Source organism: Betta splendens, chromosome 14 (genome assembly GCF_900634795.4).
Source record: "Betta splendens chromosome 14, fBetSpl5.4, whole genome shotgun sequence".
In the NCBI taxonomy this organism is placed as follows: domain Eukaryota; kingdom Metazoa; phylum Chordata; class Actinopteri; order Anabantiformes; family Osphronemidae; genus Betta; species Betta splendens.
Genome location: NC_040894.2, coordinates 1,321,924 through 1,337,921, shown reverse-complemented (window position 1 = coordinate 1,337,921; position 15,998 = coordinate 1,321,924). Strand labels below are relative to the sequence as shown.

Here is a 15,998-nt window from a genome sequence, read left to right as displayed (position 1 = left end):
AAAAGAGCAGCGCAGGCTGCTGCTTATTTGAAATGAAGTATTGCAGCCATTTGCTGAACTGATCCCATCTGAGAGCAGAAAGGGGGAACGTAATTGGATGATCAATCTGCCAATGGCAGCTTTCCATCAAGGAGCGGTGCAGCGCGGTCCCACAGCGAGCGGCTGCCGCTCCGTTCCGTACGGGAACCGCACACACACTCACAGCTACTGACTGGGTTTGATTGGGATCTGTGGCCTCAGCAGTAGAGCCGCCCGCCTCTGTTCGTTAGGCAGCGAGGCTCGTCTCCAGCGCGCTGCCTCCAGGCTCACACGCAGGCGACAGGTGAAGCGGCTGTGGAAGCGGTGAAGGGAGGAGCTGCAACAGGTCCTCGTCAGCTCTGACACGGGCTCAGTCGCAGCTCGCTGGTCCACATCAGACCCGCGGCAGCGAGGGACAGACACGGAACCCGGTCCATGACACACGGCCCGTCCACAGCTGAAAAATCTAAAAGCGCCCGAACCAAACTTGTTTCTAACGCTTTGCAGCTAACAAGTCAAACAGTGATAAGCAAGGGTAACCATAGCGACCGCATGCACCCTCACGTGTGATCAGAAGAACAAGCAGGACGACACTGGCCACACATTTAATTAGTCAGGGATCATTACGGCTGTCTGCAGACCCGAGCAGCCACAGGTGCTTCAGCGGCCGAAAGGACGGAACCTGCTCCGCCGCTCGCTGGGGCTCTTGTTGCTATGGCAGCTCTGCAGCATCGCTGCTGCCTAATAAATAGCATTTGTCATCTGCAGCTTGCTGTATAACAGACTACAGCTGCGCCTGGAGTCAGGATGTGTCACCAGGGAAGGTTGCCTTTATTCTTTAGACCAGCAGCACAGCTGACTTCATGTTAAGGCTCTGCTGTGTGTGGCCTTGATACCCAAACTCTGCATTCACCAGGTTCCAATCATCAGGTTCAGGTGACATTAATGGGACTAAGAAGCTGTTTTGGCTGATGTAGGAAACGAAGCTGACTGATGCTCTAATAAAACCAGGCTTCATTTCTATGATTGCAACATGTGTATTTTTACTCGCCCAACAGGCGGATTTCACCATATTAAAAGTCTCCTCATGATCTCATTTGCCTCAGGAAAACTGTTGCAAGGAGTTCTGGTGCATAATGAAGTGTTAAAAATAACGACTGTGGGCTGTGGAGCTCTGAAGTAAGTCGGCGTCAGCAGAAGCGACTGGGTGGGTTTGTTATCATTAACGTGTGACTGGGCTGAGTCTGAGGGCCACAGGCTGCGTCAGTGTCTAGAATGAGACAATGAGCTGGCATTTTATCTAAAGGTCTGCGTGTCAGACGTGTGCTTTAGGTTCACAATAAGCTGAAATTAAGCCTGTTATCACATTACACGAAGCTGCTGGAACCCACCACAGCCGCTGCGTCCGGTGCGACTGCTGTTAATGAGATCTGGGGACTCGTCACATAAACAGATTATTTCACCTTTTGAACCTATTTTTGCCTCAGCTCATTGTGTTGTTAAAGGATCATTGTTGTCAACAACACAAGGGAACGTGATGCAACCATGCTTTAACTGAGTCTGTACCGACTGCATGAAGGTGAAACTGCAGTTGAGCTGCTCCAGGTCCTTGATTTATTTACATTTGTACATTTGACTGAGATTACGAGTGGTTTTGTTTGATGATTTTACAGTTGTGTAAATTAATATGTGAAGCAGACATTAAGCAGGAAAGTCTGAACAAGCCGCTTTCTCTGCTCCGTAATGCACCAGCTCACTAATTCATTATTCAAAGGTTCAAAGCTGAACCACTGATTTGTGCTGTTCTGCTTAACACTGGCTGGGATTATTCTCTCCAACATTGTTACACCAACTCCTCAACCAGAGACCAGAACTGATTGAAGTTCACTTCATCCTGTGTCTCTTAAGCCTTAATTACTGCCTGACTCATTTCCTATCAAAGGACAGGATGGAGAGAGCTGCAGTTGGAGCAGACGGCCTGCAGAGGTTAAATCCCTTCCCTGCAGATGTTCTCTCATTCATCCTGACGACAGAGGCCTAAACCCGCCGCCACTTCTCATGTAATTGGGTTGTTCTTTATTTCCCACTCGCTGAGAGGAGAGGACGTGATGATGTAAGAAAGGAGGGATGGCTGTTTTCTTATTGGAATCTTAATTTAGTTGACTTTGACATGTTGATACATATGTTGATTGTGAAGTATTTATTAAGACTCATGGAGAGTGATTCGACGTTGCTGTGGTAGAAGGTGAATCGCTGAGGTTTGGGTGAAGCCGTGGTCTCATCTCCTGCATTCAGCGCACTCTGCAGAAGCCTGGTTCTGCACACGTCCAGCTGCAGCTACACCTGCTGCTGCTTTGTGACGTTAACGCTGCCGTCCCTTCGCGCTGAGCCGTTTAGCGCGAGAACCGTTCTCTCCTAATCGATTCCAGCGCCACGTTTCCTGTTCGTTCCCCGAGCGCCTGCAGCAGCTGTGGGAGGGGTTCATCTGGAGCTCTAACCTCTAAATGAGTGTCAGGCAGCAGAACATCTCATTACGGTGCAGACAAGAGGTAAACACATCCGTCAGGGAGGGAGCGTGACAAGGAGCACTAATTAACAAGGAATTAAACACTTTCTTAAGACAGCTGGTGAAGGGACACACACACAAAGCCAGGAAACAACGCAGAGATTATCTTCTGCAAGTGCTGCTGAGGAGCCAGAGACACAAAACAAAGCCGAGCCGCCGCTGGTCCACGCTGCAGGAACCTTCTGTTTGCTGAGCCATTATTAAACACTGACTATTACTATCATCACACCAGAGTCCAGCTTCTCTGCTGCACCGCTCGCTTTCATAAAGTGCTTCTCACAACAATTCACGTGACGCACGTTGGAGAGAGCAGAACGCACGGCGGTTCTGGTTCTGCTTTGTCCATCACATCTGTCAAGGGTTCTGTTGATGTGATGCAGACCTTACACGTGCGTGTTTGTGTGTGTCGTGGGCACCTTTGTCGCTGAAGTCGTCCACCAGGATGATCTCGGCCACGAGCGGCGCCGGCGAGCGGTGGAGGACGCTGTGGACCGTGCGCAGCAGCGAGGACCAGCCCTCGTTGTGGAACGGGATGATGACGCTGGTGTTGGGCAGCTTCTCCGCGTACAGCCGCTGTTTACAGCTGCACACACAGGAGCACAGCGTCAGTGTGTGTGGTGTGTGACCTGGACCCTGAGGCCGCTCAGAGTTGACTCTGTGTTTGAGCCTGACAGGCAGCAGCTCCAGCTGCTCTCATCCCGTCAGCATCTCAGACCCCCTCTGTTTGCTCCATCCTGGATTCATGCACCTACAGTAGCAGCGACAGGACAGGCAGCGATGGGACAGGAAGTGATTGGACAGCAAGTGATGGGACAGGAAGTGATGGGACAGGAAGTGATGGGACGGCAGCGATGGGACAGGAAGCGATAGGACAGGAATTGATGGGACGGGCAGCGATGGGACAGGAAGTAATGGGACAGGAAGCGATAGGACAGGAAGTGATGGGACAGGAAGCGATAGGACAGGAAGTGAAGGGACGGGCAGCGATGGGACAGGAAGTGATGGGACGGCAGCGATGGGACAGGAAGTGATAGGACAGGAATTGATGGGACGGGCAGCGATGGGACAGGAAGTGATGGGACGGTAGCGATGGGACAGGAAGTGATGGGACAGGAAGTGATGGGACAGGCAGCGATGAGACAGAAAGTGATGGGACAGTAGCGATGGGACAGGAAGTGATGGGACAGGAAGTGATGGGACAGGCAGCGATGGGACAGGAAGTGATGGGACAGGAAGTGATGGGACAGGCAGCGATGGGACAGGAAGTGATGGGACGGGCAGCGATGGGACATGAAGTGTAGCAACACAATGCTGAGACCTCCATTCACTCAATCATCTACAGGTAAAAGCTGCTTGTGTTCATGCTAAATCAGAGGCAGCAGACGTTTTGCTGCTTTAATGATGTCGTTCCACGTTGTGACCTTTTTAATGCAGTGACCTTCAGCCTGGCTGCGTCTCAGCGCCGCTGAGTGGGAGCGTCCTGTGTGCTTCACAGACTCTAATGTTATTATTTGCAGCACATTTGCAACACGTGCTCTGTCGGGTCGCGGCGATGACCTCGTACATGAGCGTCGCGGTGCGTGTCAGGACCTCAGCAGAGCAACTAATCACTGTAAGAGAGTTCTGTTCTCTCTGACGGACAGGCAGACGCCGCATGCAGCGAACTGTGGCAGTCGATCAATGTCTGCGCTGAGCACCGGCCAGCGTGCTTCTCATTCAAATACGAAGCCAGGCAGAGTGATTGACAGGCGGCCGACCGCCGCATCCTAACAAACCCTGCTTCCACAGGGTGAAACCAGGAGACGGCGACGGGGGGGAGCAGGCGCCTGTGACCGCTCACGAGAGAGAGACGGGTCTCTGGAAGCCAGAGGCGGCGGCGGCGGCAGCGGCGGCAGCGTGGGTTCACAGATGTGCGTTCACAGGCCCAGAATTCTATTCCAACCACATCCCAGAAACCTGCGATCGCTGCTGTGTGCATGCGTGCGTGCGTGCGAAATATGTCCGTCTGCTGCGCTACAGCCCAAACCCGGAGGATTCCTGTCTGTCCTGCTTCCACTGCCTCGGCCTCTCCCTTTCCTCCCATGTTCTGACTGGACTGTTGAATGCTCGTCTTGTATTTACGTGTATCTAAAGACATGCGAAGCTCGTTTTCTCATCAACACGCTTAAAAAGCAGCGTCTTCCCTGAAGGAAACTCGGAGAGTGTTCACAGCAGCTCACAGTCTGTTCACAGTAACAGACGAGAAAGGGCCAAGCGTCAGAGACAAGCAACCGACCCGCTGTGATTAGAGGCCTGTCGCAATGCATTCTGGGATTACGGAGAAGCCGATTCTGTATGATCAGCAGGTGGTCGCTCGGGTAGAAATACGACACAGACTCACTTTGGGTGGCGGATGTCGGGGAGCGAGCGGTTGAGGGAGATCCGGTCGCTGACGTAGATGTTGAACCCGTTCTCCCTGTAGGCCTGGTCCACCCGGTCCGACTCCGCCAGGGGGAACGGCTTCCCCTGCTCACCGTTGCCTGTTGGTCGCATCCATACCAGCACGTTCGGATCAACCCTCATGTTTAAAGCCAGTCAAAATGAAACCTAGTAAAACTCCATACAGCACTAGGACGGGTCTCAGAGCGAGGTTCAAACTGAAGCGCTTCTTTGTGCCATTGGGCAGAAATGCTCTGCCTGCATTCCTCAGGTAATAACTGTGGCAGTTATTTCACAGAGAAACTCTTGAATAGTTGTCTAAAATTATGGTTTTCAGCTGTTCTCAGGCAACAATGAAGCCTAAGAAGTAAATATTAAAAAATCACTTGTGAAACTGATTCTACAGGTTTGACTTTGTATTAGCACAACAAACTTGGCAATTAATTTGAATTCTGTCTTTCAGCTCAAAGACAATTACGCATGGTTTTTGTACACAATTGTGTTTTTCCATTGTCCTGCTGTGATCAACTTTGGGATAAGTTGGACTCTTAACCTATTTGCTATAATCTCTTTAATCCAGATCATTTGCCTCGTAATACTACATAAAAGCCAGTTAAGTCTGCTGCATTTGTAAAGACGAGTCAAAGGCAGGTTTCGCGCTCAGACCTAAAGCTGACTCAGATTAGCTGTGTTTAATTATGTACTCAGAACTGTACTCGCAGTATTGATTCACCGTCGGAGAGGCTGCGAGGCGCTGAACGTACCCACGCGAGCAGCGTCTCGTTTCATGGCTTCGTAGTCGTGCCAGTCTGTCCTCCTCACGCCGTCAGCTCCCACCTCAGCAAACTTCTTTAGCTCGTACAGCCTCTGCAAGAACACAGAGCATCAGAAAGCTGCTTCGCCGCTGCCTGGATATTAATTCAGTCCACAAAAACGATCATCAGTTTATTCTCGACTCTGGGATGAAACGCACAAGAAACCGTCTCCTCGTCACAAAAGGCTACTCGGACTCACTAAGCTTCAGGTTATTCATTCATTACTTCAATGGAATAAGGCAAGTGGTGAAAAGCTGTTAATCCATGATACAGTCAAACACAGTGTCAGCAGCTGTTTCCCTTTTGCTTTTGCTAATAAAATACAACAACACAACATACATAGTAGCTAAACCATCATCATGCTGTGGTTGTATCTTTGTTAGTTTAGATGAGTTCATGCTACATGAAGCCCATTTGAGATCATCATCCATCAGACTCTGTGGGGGGTGAGAAAAGCAGCACAAGCCACAGTAAATGTTTTGGACTTTTTCCACTTAGTGTGAACATTTTTCACGTTGTCAGTGCAAATGTCAGGGTGGATGGGTGAAGCACTGTGACTCTACACATCTAAGCAAATGTAGTGCACACAGCATCTTTATTGTCATTGCACATTTGTCTCTGCCGCTTTGTCCCGTTAAAGGTCACAGCGGGTGCTGCAGCTTCAAACAGCGCGGTGCTAAACGGCACCGGTGTTCCCCAGGGCTCTGCTCTCGGCCTCCGGACGTTACTGCAGTTTTGAGGGATCGCTCATTTATGTTTAGAAGAAAGTGGACTTTGATCACACCTGAATTTGGGAGGCACTTAGTGGACAGGACGGTGCTAAATCCTTTTAAACTAGCAGCTCACTGCTACGAGGACGCGAACAGACCACCAGCGAGTGATGGAGAGCGTGACGTTGATGAATGCAGCGCTGATTCGGGTCTGCCTTCATGTTTTGTGTGTAATGATCTTGTGCGCTGGTGTCACACTGAGACTCCACTGTACATGCAGGGATGCCGGGAGAGTCCATCTGTGTGCTTCTAAATAAAAGGACGGGACACTGTGCTGCCCCATTTCCATTTTGATTAAAGTTTCGGGGCATGACACCATAATATTCCATGGGTGCTTCCTGCTCTGCCAAGACCCTGATAAACAAGAAAAGCTGGAGAAAAAAGCTTTTGCACTTTTTCAGTCTGTGCATATTTTGGTGTGACTTTGCTGAGGTGTTATTTTTTCTGTTTGTGTTTGTGTGGGCACAGCCTGAGAAAAACTGGAACCTGAACAGGCACAGAGAAAAGTGGTGGGTGATGAGCAGATTGAGATAAGAAAAATGGAGGAGAGGTGAGGACGAGAAAAACAGACTCACAAGAAAACAGATTTTCCCCCTCTCTCTCCCGGAGCAGATGCAGAGGACCTTTCAGAGAACAAACAGTCGGGGGAATTTAACTCCCAGAAAAGCTGTCGCAATCACTCAACACTAATGTGCAGGAAATAGAAGTGGACACCACATTAACCCAGCAGTGCAACAGCCATTTCCTCCCTCCATGGAAGCACATTCATTTTCATTCAGCTCATTTAGGTTTAGCTGAAATCAGCCTTTCTGTGTCGCACCAGTGCAGAAGGAAAGGCTGCGTGTGTTGTTGGAGGTGAAGTACAGTAGAATGAAGCGGGTGATGGTCAGCGCAGCGTGGAACCAGTCTGAGCCGAGGCCTCCGCTCATCGAATGCTTCACCCACGAGCTACGCTGCTCTGGTCCTTCATTATTCATGCTGTGTCAGTGTTAAGAGGTCAATCCACGCAAATGGAATGAATGTGTACAAATCAGAGCTGCCGGTGTTGTTGGAAGGTCGCATTCATTAAAAGCCAGAGAAAGTCCAGCAAACACGAGCAGAGAGCGGCGTTAGACGCCTGTAGAGCGAGAACCCGCCCAACAAGACAGAGCAGCGGCCCAGTGTAAAAGCAGAACGATGAATCACAAATAATTTAACAGCCCGGCGCTGTCCGGCGTTAGAACGATCACAGCCCGGCGCTGTTCAGCAGTAGAACAATCACAGCCCGGCGCTGTCTGGGGTTAGAACAATCACAGCCCGGCGCTGTCCGGCGTTAGAACAAGAAGTGATGGTGAGCGCCTGTGGGCTTTGATCCGCTGGTTCCGTTTGACCCGGGATATCTGGTTCCCTGCGTGGCCTCTCGGCTCGCTGCCGTCCTGTCGCCTTGTCTCCTTCACTCGTCTCCTTCACTCGTCTCCTTCAGGCAGGTGACTGATGTGGAACCCGTTTCATTACATCTGGTGGAAGTGACATTGACTTTTTACCAAGTAAGCGTCACTATTCTGCTCTTTGAGCTGTTTTCTCTGCTCCTGCTGCGCCTTCGGCTGCTTCCTTCCTAATGGCCATCATCACAGGGAAGAGACTTCATGCTGCCGAAAACACATTTCTGCTTTGAGCACTTTTCTACGCCATCAATATTCAAGGTGCAGCATAAACTGGCTAATAGGGCATCACAGGAGCCGCGCAGCCATGTTTCATCTCTATCCACCGTTCAATCATTAATTAAAAGGCGCAACTGAAATTCACATTTCGTGGAGCACGACATGCAGAAGACGTATGAAAGTGGCCGAATTCACCCGCATGAATGATCACTAATGAACTTTCGCGTGTCCTCCTAATGGTTTTAGGACAGAAATCTATTTCCAGATAACCTTCTCTGACTTCAGCAGCGCATCATTACGTGGGCTCGCAGGTCAGTGTTGAGGATTTAAAGGCCCATTAGCCGTGACGCTAGCGAGGAGCATCGGCAGATGCTTCACCCAGCTTCGCTGCAGCTTCATGTGTGCAGCACGAGCACAAACTCAGCAGCGCTGGAAACTTTTCAGGGACGAGTGAGACGTTTGCTGGCAGCAGCCTCTGAATGCTTCCTGTCATCTGCATCTGAAAGCAGAGCGCTTGGTCTTTTGCTGAATCCTCAGGGGCTTTGTTTGTATTGCTCTCAGTGTGTTATTTGCCACATTGCTATGTATTTCAGGCTTTTATGCTGTTTGACTGTGGAGAGGGATTTTCCCAGGTGTATAAACCAACCTGCCAAGTCGACAGTTTACCATGTAGAAACTAATGACAGTGTGTCTTGGCAGAAATGAGCATGAAATCACAACACTACACACAGTTTGTGTTTCCATTTGCGATGCACGATGTCGGCTGTTGTCTCCAGAGAAGCGCAGAGCAGAGGAAACGCTATTTGTTGCTCACCTGCAGGACGGCACCACAACCAGCGCCAGCGCATCAGCACTCATTTATCAACGCTGCTGCTGAAACGAGCAACACGTCGGAGCGCAGCACGTTTTAGCTCCACAACAACGTGTGGGTCTGAATCACCATCAACACCCCTTCTTTCTCTTGAGAACAAACAGCGCTTGTGTGAACAAAGGCAGCCGTGATCAGGAGCGGTATCGGACAGCTTTGTTTGGAGCATCCTGTCTGATACGAGGGGAGGAACCCGACCACCTGGGTCAATAGCTCCCTTTCTGTGTCCGGTCCCCCCGCTGAGAGCTGACAGCAGCTGCGAGTGAGGAGAGGAAGCTTTTCTGTTCTTCTGTCAGATAACACACACATCCACCTCGGCCCTGGAGACACAATTACCCGTCCTTCCCGCTGCACCTCACCTCCTGCGTGTCCTCCTCCACCCTCAGAACCTTACACACACAACTCAATCTGGGCTCAGTCGGTCACTAACGAAGGGTCCTGCCTCGGGTCCAGCGGACGCCGGTTCTGTGATGTCCATTGTGCAGGGATCCAGCTTGTCCATCATGAGCAACGCGTCGGGCCAAACATCCTGACAGGAGCTGGAGGCAGGTGACCTCCAGGCGAAGGCCCTGCAGCAGAGCAAGCCCAGCTAAAAGAGCGCTGCACAGTCCATTATCTCCCAAAAGGAGTCATTATGCAGCGTCCCGCTGAGCGGCAGAGAGCAGCCAGACGAGCAGCGAGGCCAGGAATTACGAAGACCACGGCCTCCCGTCGTCCCACTCCTGCTGCTGCAATATTCATGGATTGTGATACGAACCTCTTACAGAACGTTAAAACCACCTGCGGTGTCCAAGAAACTGCCAGAGGAGGAGGATGAAGGCGCTGCTCCTTCTTCCCTCCAACTACTCAAAATGAGTAAGGATGAAGGATGAGGGATGGAGACGGGACATGAGAGAAGCTTGGGAGCGCCCCCAAAGCCTGTGTGGGAATCTTCTCTTTTGATTCCAGCGCACAAAGCAGCGGAAAGAAGCCGCAAGTCAGTCAAAGTGCAGCTGCTGTTTAAAAGTGGCGTCAGCCTGTGAAAAGCACAGAGACACGTCGAACATCCCACCACATGAAATGTCACATCCAGCCGCCTTCAGTGCGGCTGTGGAGAACAGCTGCTCCACCCCCCAGGAACGAACCCGCGTCGACCCCTCGGGTCGCGTTCAGGGAAACAAAGCAGAACTTTGCTGGAAAAGACGGAGTCAGAGACATGAGAACGGAAGCGCTCGCGACGCTGCTACAGATGTGGGTCGTCAGACGCGACTGACACCTGCTCACGCTGCTCACGCTGCTCACGCTGCTGCTGCTGGAAGCGCCTGCAGCTAAAAGCAGCGCTGCTATCGCCTGCTACCAGAAAACAGCTTAAAGGCTATTAATGCAAACTACAGAGGGAAACACGCACATATCTGCATTAGAACAGACAGTCTGAACTGACGCGTCAACGCTTCCTCAGCAGCTGTAAAAGTCATTAAAACAGGCCAATGCACAAGCGTCGGAGGCGTAGTCTGATCAATGAATGCACCTGAAACCAGCTCCATTAACGGCTCAGGCTGAAACCGAGCGCCTGTTTGTGTGACAGACTGGGCACGACTTCACCACGAGGCCTCCAAGGAGCTCACAGCCGCACACGGAGCATGTAGCGATGGAGCTGCTGGGGTTTCAGGAGTAATTTACTGGGATGTTGGCTCTGCTGAGATCACAGCCTCCCCTGGCGCCGGTCCAAACCCGTCTGAGCTGCTCAAATAAGCTGCTTATTATCATGTGTGAGCGAGAGGGAGGCAGAACAGCGCAGAATCCTGGACATCACGCCCCGACTGAAGAGGAGCCGACAGACAGAAACGGGCCGGTGGCAGAACCGCAGGGGAGCGGGACCGTCAGACCCTGGCAGAACCAGAAACCACCGCTTTAACCGCTCTGGATCTGTCAGATGCATCTGAAGAAGCAGAGAAAGCGTCCTTTTGTCACTGAAGCAGCTTCACCACAGACTCAGCCTGTCTTGAAGCTGCAGCCGGGTCGGCGCGGCCCGTTCCACGCCTTCATCGTCCTGAGCTCCAGCCACTGGACCGCTTGCTGCCCTGAGCTCGGTTCCGCCCGACCCGAGCTCGGTTCCGCCCGGCCCGAGCTCGGTTCCGCCCGGCCCGAGCTGGGTTCCGCCCGGCCTCAGCGGACCCGTCCCCGCAGTGAGTGAGGCCGCTCTCTCCGTCCTGCGGCTGCAGCGATCCGTTCTCAGCAGGTTAAAGGAAGCGAATCAATGGGTTTAATACAGAGGCCTGTCGCAGAGCGGCTGCAGGTCATTCGTCCTCCCACTAAACGAGTGGAAGCAGCGTTCGCCTCAGCGCTGAAACCACGCACGGCAGCTCGGCTCAGACCTGCTTTGGCCTCACAGTGTTTCAGCTAATGTGACTGATGGGATTGTGTTAGTGACGGGAGGCTCCTCCTCCAGGCGGGCGGAGCCCAGCAGGTTCTGGTTCTGAGCGGGGAGCTGATACTTGCTCTGACCCACTTCACAAGCTGCACTGTGAGCAGAGCAGCTTTGTGGCGGTCGCGTGTCTCCGCTCCCACGGCCTCGTTGATGCAGGAGGCTGATGGAGTGGGTCCGATGGACGCTTGTGTATCTGCTCGTGAGCCCCAGTCCCAGTAACAGTGCAGCGATCTGCCTTTCCTCCTCCCTGAGGTGAATAAATCCTCAAATAAACAATATGAGAGCATGTTATTCATTTCTATTCCATTGTATCCAACGCATCAGTGGGAGAGATTGTTTATGAATGAGACCGCTGCTCATTCTGTTTGTATTTAATCTGCTCTGATCTTGTTCCGATGGTTTAATCGCTGCGTTTCCTACAATTGAAGCCGACAGAAACCAACAAGGGAAAGAAAATATCCTCTACAAATGACTTCTAACAAGACGTATGTGGGAAAAGGCTGAATGGGATTAGGCTATTGATTTTTATCTACTTTAACAAAGTCATAACAGCCCACAGGGAGCTCTGTGACAAAAGCACACAAACACTTCGCTTCTTCCTGTGTTCTCATTTGTCCTTTATCCATTTATCGTTCAGCGTTTAATGTTGACAAGGAAACAGATGAAAGCTCGCAGCCTGTTTCCGGCGGTGTTGGAACCAGTTACTGCTGCTCATGACTTCTTACACTCACTTAATGATGGTTGTGTGTCATTTCTGTGATGTTACAAATATTTCCCTCAGAGAAATAACGGGTGAGTAAACAGGTTGCGTCAGTCGACTTTCTCATAATTCCTCCTCACTTCTGAGGCTTCAGCTGAATCTGCTCAATCAGCTGACTGACCTCACACCAGATGCAGATGTGCACATAACTGGCCTCGTTTACATTTCATCCATCATTCAACTGAAACATTTCTTATTCCGGGTTCAATAATCCACTTTTCTTCCTGCATCAACATATATGAGACAAACCGACGAGTTCTTGTCGTTTTGTCGTCTTGCTGCACTTTAAAGCAGCTCCGCGAGGAAGTGGTCGCTGCTGCTGCACTTTCTGCCGTCACTTACTGTTGAAGACGTCCCTTCGTGTTACGCACTCGTTGACATCAACAGAAAAGACCGCTCATTTACCAACAATGAATCAACCAGCAGCGACCTGAACTGTTCGATGCGGCGATTAAAGCGAGAGCGCGTCGGTCATCTGCGTCCAGCGGCAGATGATCCGAGCTTCGTGACGTGACGTCTCCTTCACTGGTAGAACCGTGTTCCACGTCTAAGTCGCCTTAAACTAGAACAAAAAGTTCTGTTCGGGTTTCTGCTCCACGACCCGAACCCCGCCGGACGTGGAGCTCTCCGCGGTGCTGAACCCGGTCCCGTCTCCGCACCATCGTCCTCCACTTGATTCTAACTTATTTCATGCGCAAACAAATGCGCCGTTGGTTTTAGCTTCGACACCGAGTAAATGTGTTCAAATCGCGTAATTCTCTGAACCTGAATGAAAGTCCCGCTCAGAGCGTCACAGCAGCCTGACGTGAGGTGCGTGTTAACCGAGCGTAGCTCACCTGTATCAGGTGAATCCCGTCCGCCCTGTCAGTGGAGCTGTCCAGGACTCGGTCCCGGTACAAGGACCACAGCCCCACGTTGGGCAGGAAGAGCAGAGCCGCGATGAGCAGCCCGGCGAACTGCAGCAGCCTCTTCTCCTTCCGCCTCATGTCTCCGGGAGCGAAGCGAGCGACGCGGCGGCGCTGGAAACTGGCGCGTCGCGAATCCGGGCAGCGTTTACGGAGCGGAGGGGAGGAAGTGACTGTCAAGCTAAAAAGAAACGCCGGACACACGCGACATCCGGTTGTGACCTTCACAATAAAGCTCCAACGCCTATGTAATGGAGCTTTATCCAACAGAACTAGAACTATTACTGCTACTACTAATACGACTACTGCAGCCCCGTTTAGCACTACCTGTAAAGCAGTGTATTGTGTAATTGCTGCAGTTAGTAGGCAAATTATAGTGTTTTCAGAATCTGATGGCGCTCAGTGAGCATTTTTTTTGTCAGTGGAGCAGAAGAAATTGCAAAACACCTGTAACACTGCTGTGTAATTCATTCTGATTAGAAGGGAAGATAATGTGAAAGCGAGGAAATTTTAATGCTTCAACCTACAGCTGTGACACAATTAATAGTCAAATTACCAGTTACCAGAACACACAGACTGGAGACATTTTATTCAACCAGGAGGAAGTCATCAAAAACACTAGAGCCACGGTGGAGTTTCAGTTCAGTTACTTTCTGCTGTACTGACGTTTAATGGTGAATTACACTGTGTGCTCGCACATGCACGTGTAAGCGCAGGTAAGGTTGAGCTGGTGCTTTTGTTTTGAAGGGGGGCTCTCCTGCCCCCCTGTGGACTGCTAATGACGTTCTCAGCAGCTTGATGCAGTAAATCATTTTGAAAGAAGCCTGGGCGGCATCACGCAGTGGATCCCACGCAGCTTGACGCCGTCACTGCTTCCTTCCACTGAGAAGTCCTGACATTGTTCTGCTGGTGGCAGAGTCAGAAACGCGTAAGGAAGCGATCACTTCAGGTGGAAAACAAACTGGGTCAATGGTCCGTGCATAAAGATGTCTGCTGAACATAATTCCCCACCGCACCGTGATCCATTAGCTGTTCACCGTGATGAGACACCAGCTGCAGCAGTGGCTCAGACTCTGGTTCATAGCTGGAGCTGAGCTCAGATCAGGCCACAGCAGAGTCAACTCTAATCCAGACTGTGGTTTCAGCATTTCACGAGGCCCCACACTGTTTGCTCTTTGTTCTTTGTCTCGTCTCCCAGGTTCCAGATCCTGTCAGCAGCTTAGTTAAATGACCCTTCACTGCAGGACGCCCACATGCTACGCTAACACACACATGCATTAGGAGGAGCGTCGGCTCCTTGTCTCTGGTTTGAAGTTTGCTAAGCAGATCATTTAAAGCCTCACTGTAAAGATGGGTTCCTCTCTGATCTGCTGATATCAGTCTAATGCACGTAAACAAATGGTTAGAAGTGCAAAACCATCAATTACTAAAACCAGCAGCTGCACTCGAAGAAATAAAACAGCAGCAACAGAAGCAGGAAAATGCAGATGATCAGACATTTAGTTTGGCCCTTTGTTGGTTGCTTTCACTAATCGCGCTTCTAAGATACATACACAACAATTCAAGCATCGCTCATTCAGTAATTGATGTCAAATCCATAAACTCAATGTTCGACTCACATTTATTCTTCTAAATCAAGGGGAAATCCTTTTTGTCGTGCTTGGTTCGGTGCAGACGCTGGTTCCTTTTTAGTCTGACATTACATTGGTAGTAAAGTATTCATGTGTAATATTTGTTCAGCCTTAATGCTGTTTTTTCCCACGGTGAGTTCCTTCCTGAGCCTTTGACAGGGTCACTGTCGCACACATGTTGTGATCCTTTCATGTTTCTGTGCTGTAGTTTCCTGTGACCTTTGGAAGCAGATTTTAAAGCTGCGTCTCTGAGACACTCTGATGTTTCAGTAATTGCTTATCAGGGATGTGACGGCCCGGCTCCTTCTGAATGATCTCCGCAAATGGCCTTAAGCACAGAAGAGTCAATCAGCGCCATCAGAGGGTAATAATTCTACCATTTACTCGACTTTGAGACCCTGCAAATTACCTTAACTTTTTTCCAACCTCGTTCCATTCCAAGCGAAGCCCGTGACACAGGCAGGAGGAGATCTGAAGCATAAAATCTTGCAGGCGTCATCCATTATTCATGTGGGAGGACGCTGAACAGATTGAATTGTCACAACTCAGGCTGGACAGACAGACAGAGCTAAAAAGCAATGAGCTTCTTCCTCTCATAGGAATAGAAGAGAACAACACACTGCTCATAACGCAAGAGGCTCGGTCCAGTCGATCCCTCGGATCCATATGCAAATACAAGAGTTAAAGCAGATCAGGATGATTCTGTTTTTGTGTCAGAGGTAAAAGGAAACGGACCAATCAGCTCCAACCTGAAACAGGAGGAAGCGATGGAACATGCTCATACTCACATAGTGTCTTTCTGTTGGAGCTGAATGAAGCTTATTGACTTTAAATACTGATTCTGTGTGGATTCTCACACCGTTTGTCATATTGATGCTATTATGGGGTGTATTATTGTTCACATCCTCCTCATCACAAAGATCATGAACACTTTACTCTGACTGGTGTTTCTGATGCTCTTTGTGTCTGAAACTTCTAAAATCCATTCAGAACAATGTACACAGGGTAAAGACACAACATTAATAGAGAGTAATGGAAAGCCGCGTGGGTCAAGCTGTGAACGTTTCTCCTTAGACCTGCCCAATGAGGCCCATCACTTCTGTCCCTGGTTAATGTAGAAATTCTGTTTTTTAATTGAGCCAAATTATGCTGAGCTGAGCATTAGCGCTGGCACCGCTCTCCTGGACATAACACAGATAG

At 50.4% G+C, this 15,998-nt stretch overlaps 1 protein-coding gene across 1 annotated transcript in view; it reads right to left on the bottom strand.

The window, feature by feature from the left end:
• Positions 1 to 13,315, bottom strand: part of LOC114869446 (polypeptide N-acetylgalactosaminyltransferase 10-like) — a 25,387-nt gene extending 12,072 nt beyond the window's left edge. Inside the window, exons 1-4 of the mRNA XM_029173706.3 lie at positions 13,099 to 13,315; positions 5,767 to 5,869; positions 4,965 to 5,103; positions 3,001 to 3,167 (exon numbers count right to left, since the gene is read on the bottom strand). Of these exons, the coding sequence (XP_029029539.1) occupies positions 3,001 to 3,167; positions 4,965 to 5,103; positions 5,767 to 5,869; positions 13,099 to 13,248 (559 nt within the window). The 5' untranslated portion in view covers positions 13,249 to 13,315. The remainder of the gene's footprint in view (positions 1 to 3,000; positions 3,168 to 4,964; positions 5,104 to 5,766; positions 5,870 to 13,098) is intronic.
• Between the last annotated feature and the right edge of the window lie 2,683 nt (positions 13,316 to 15,998).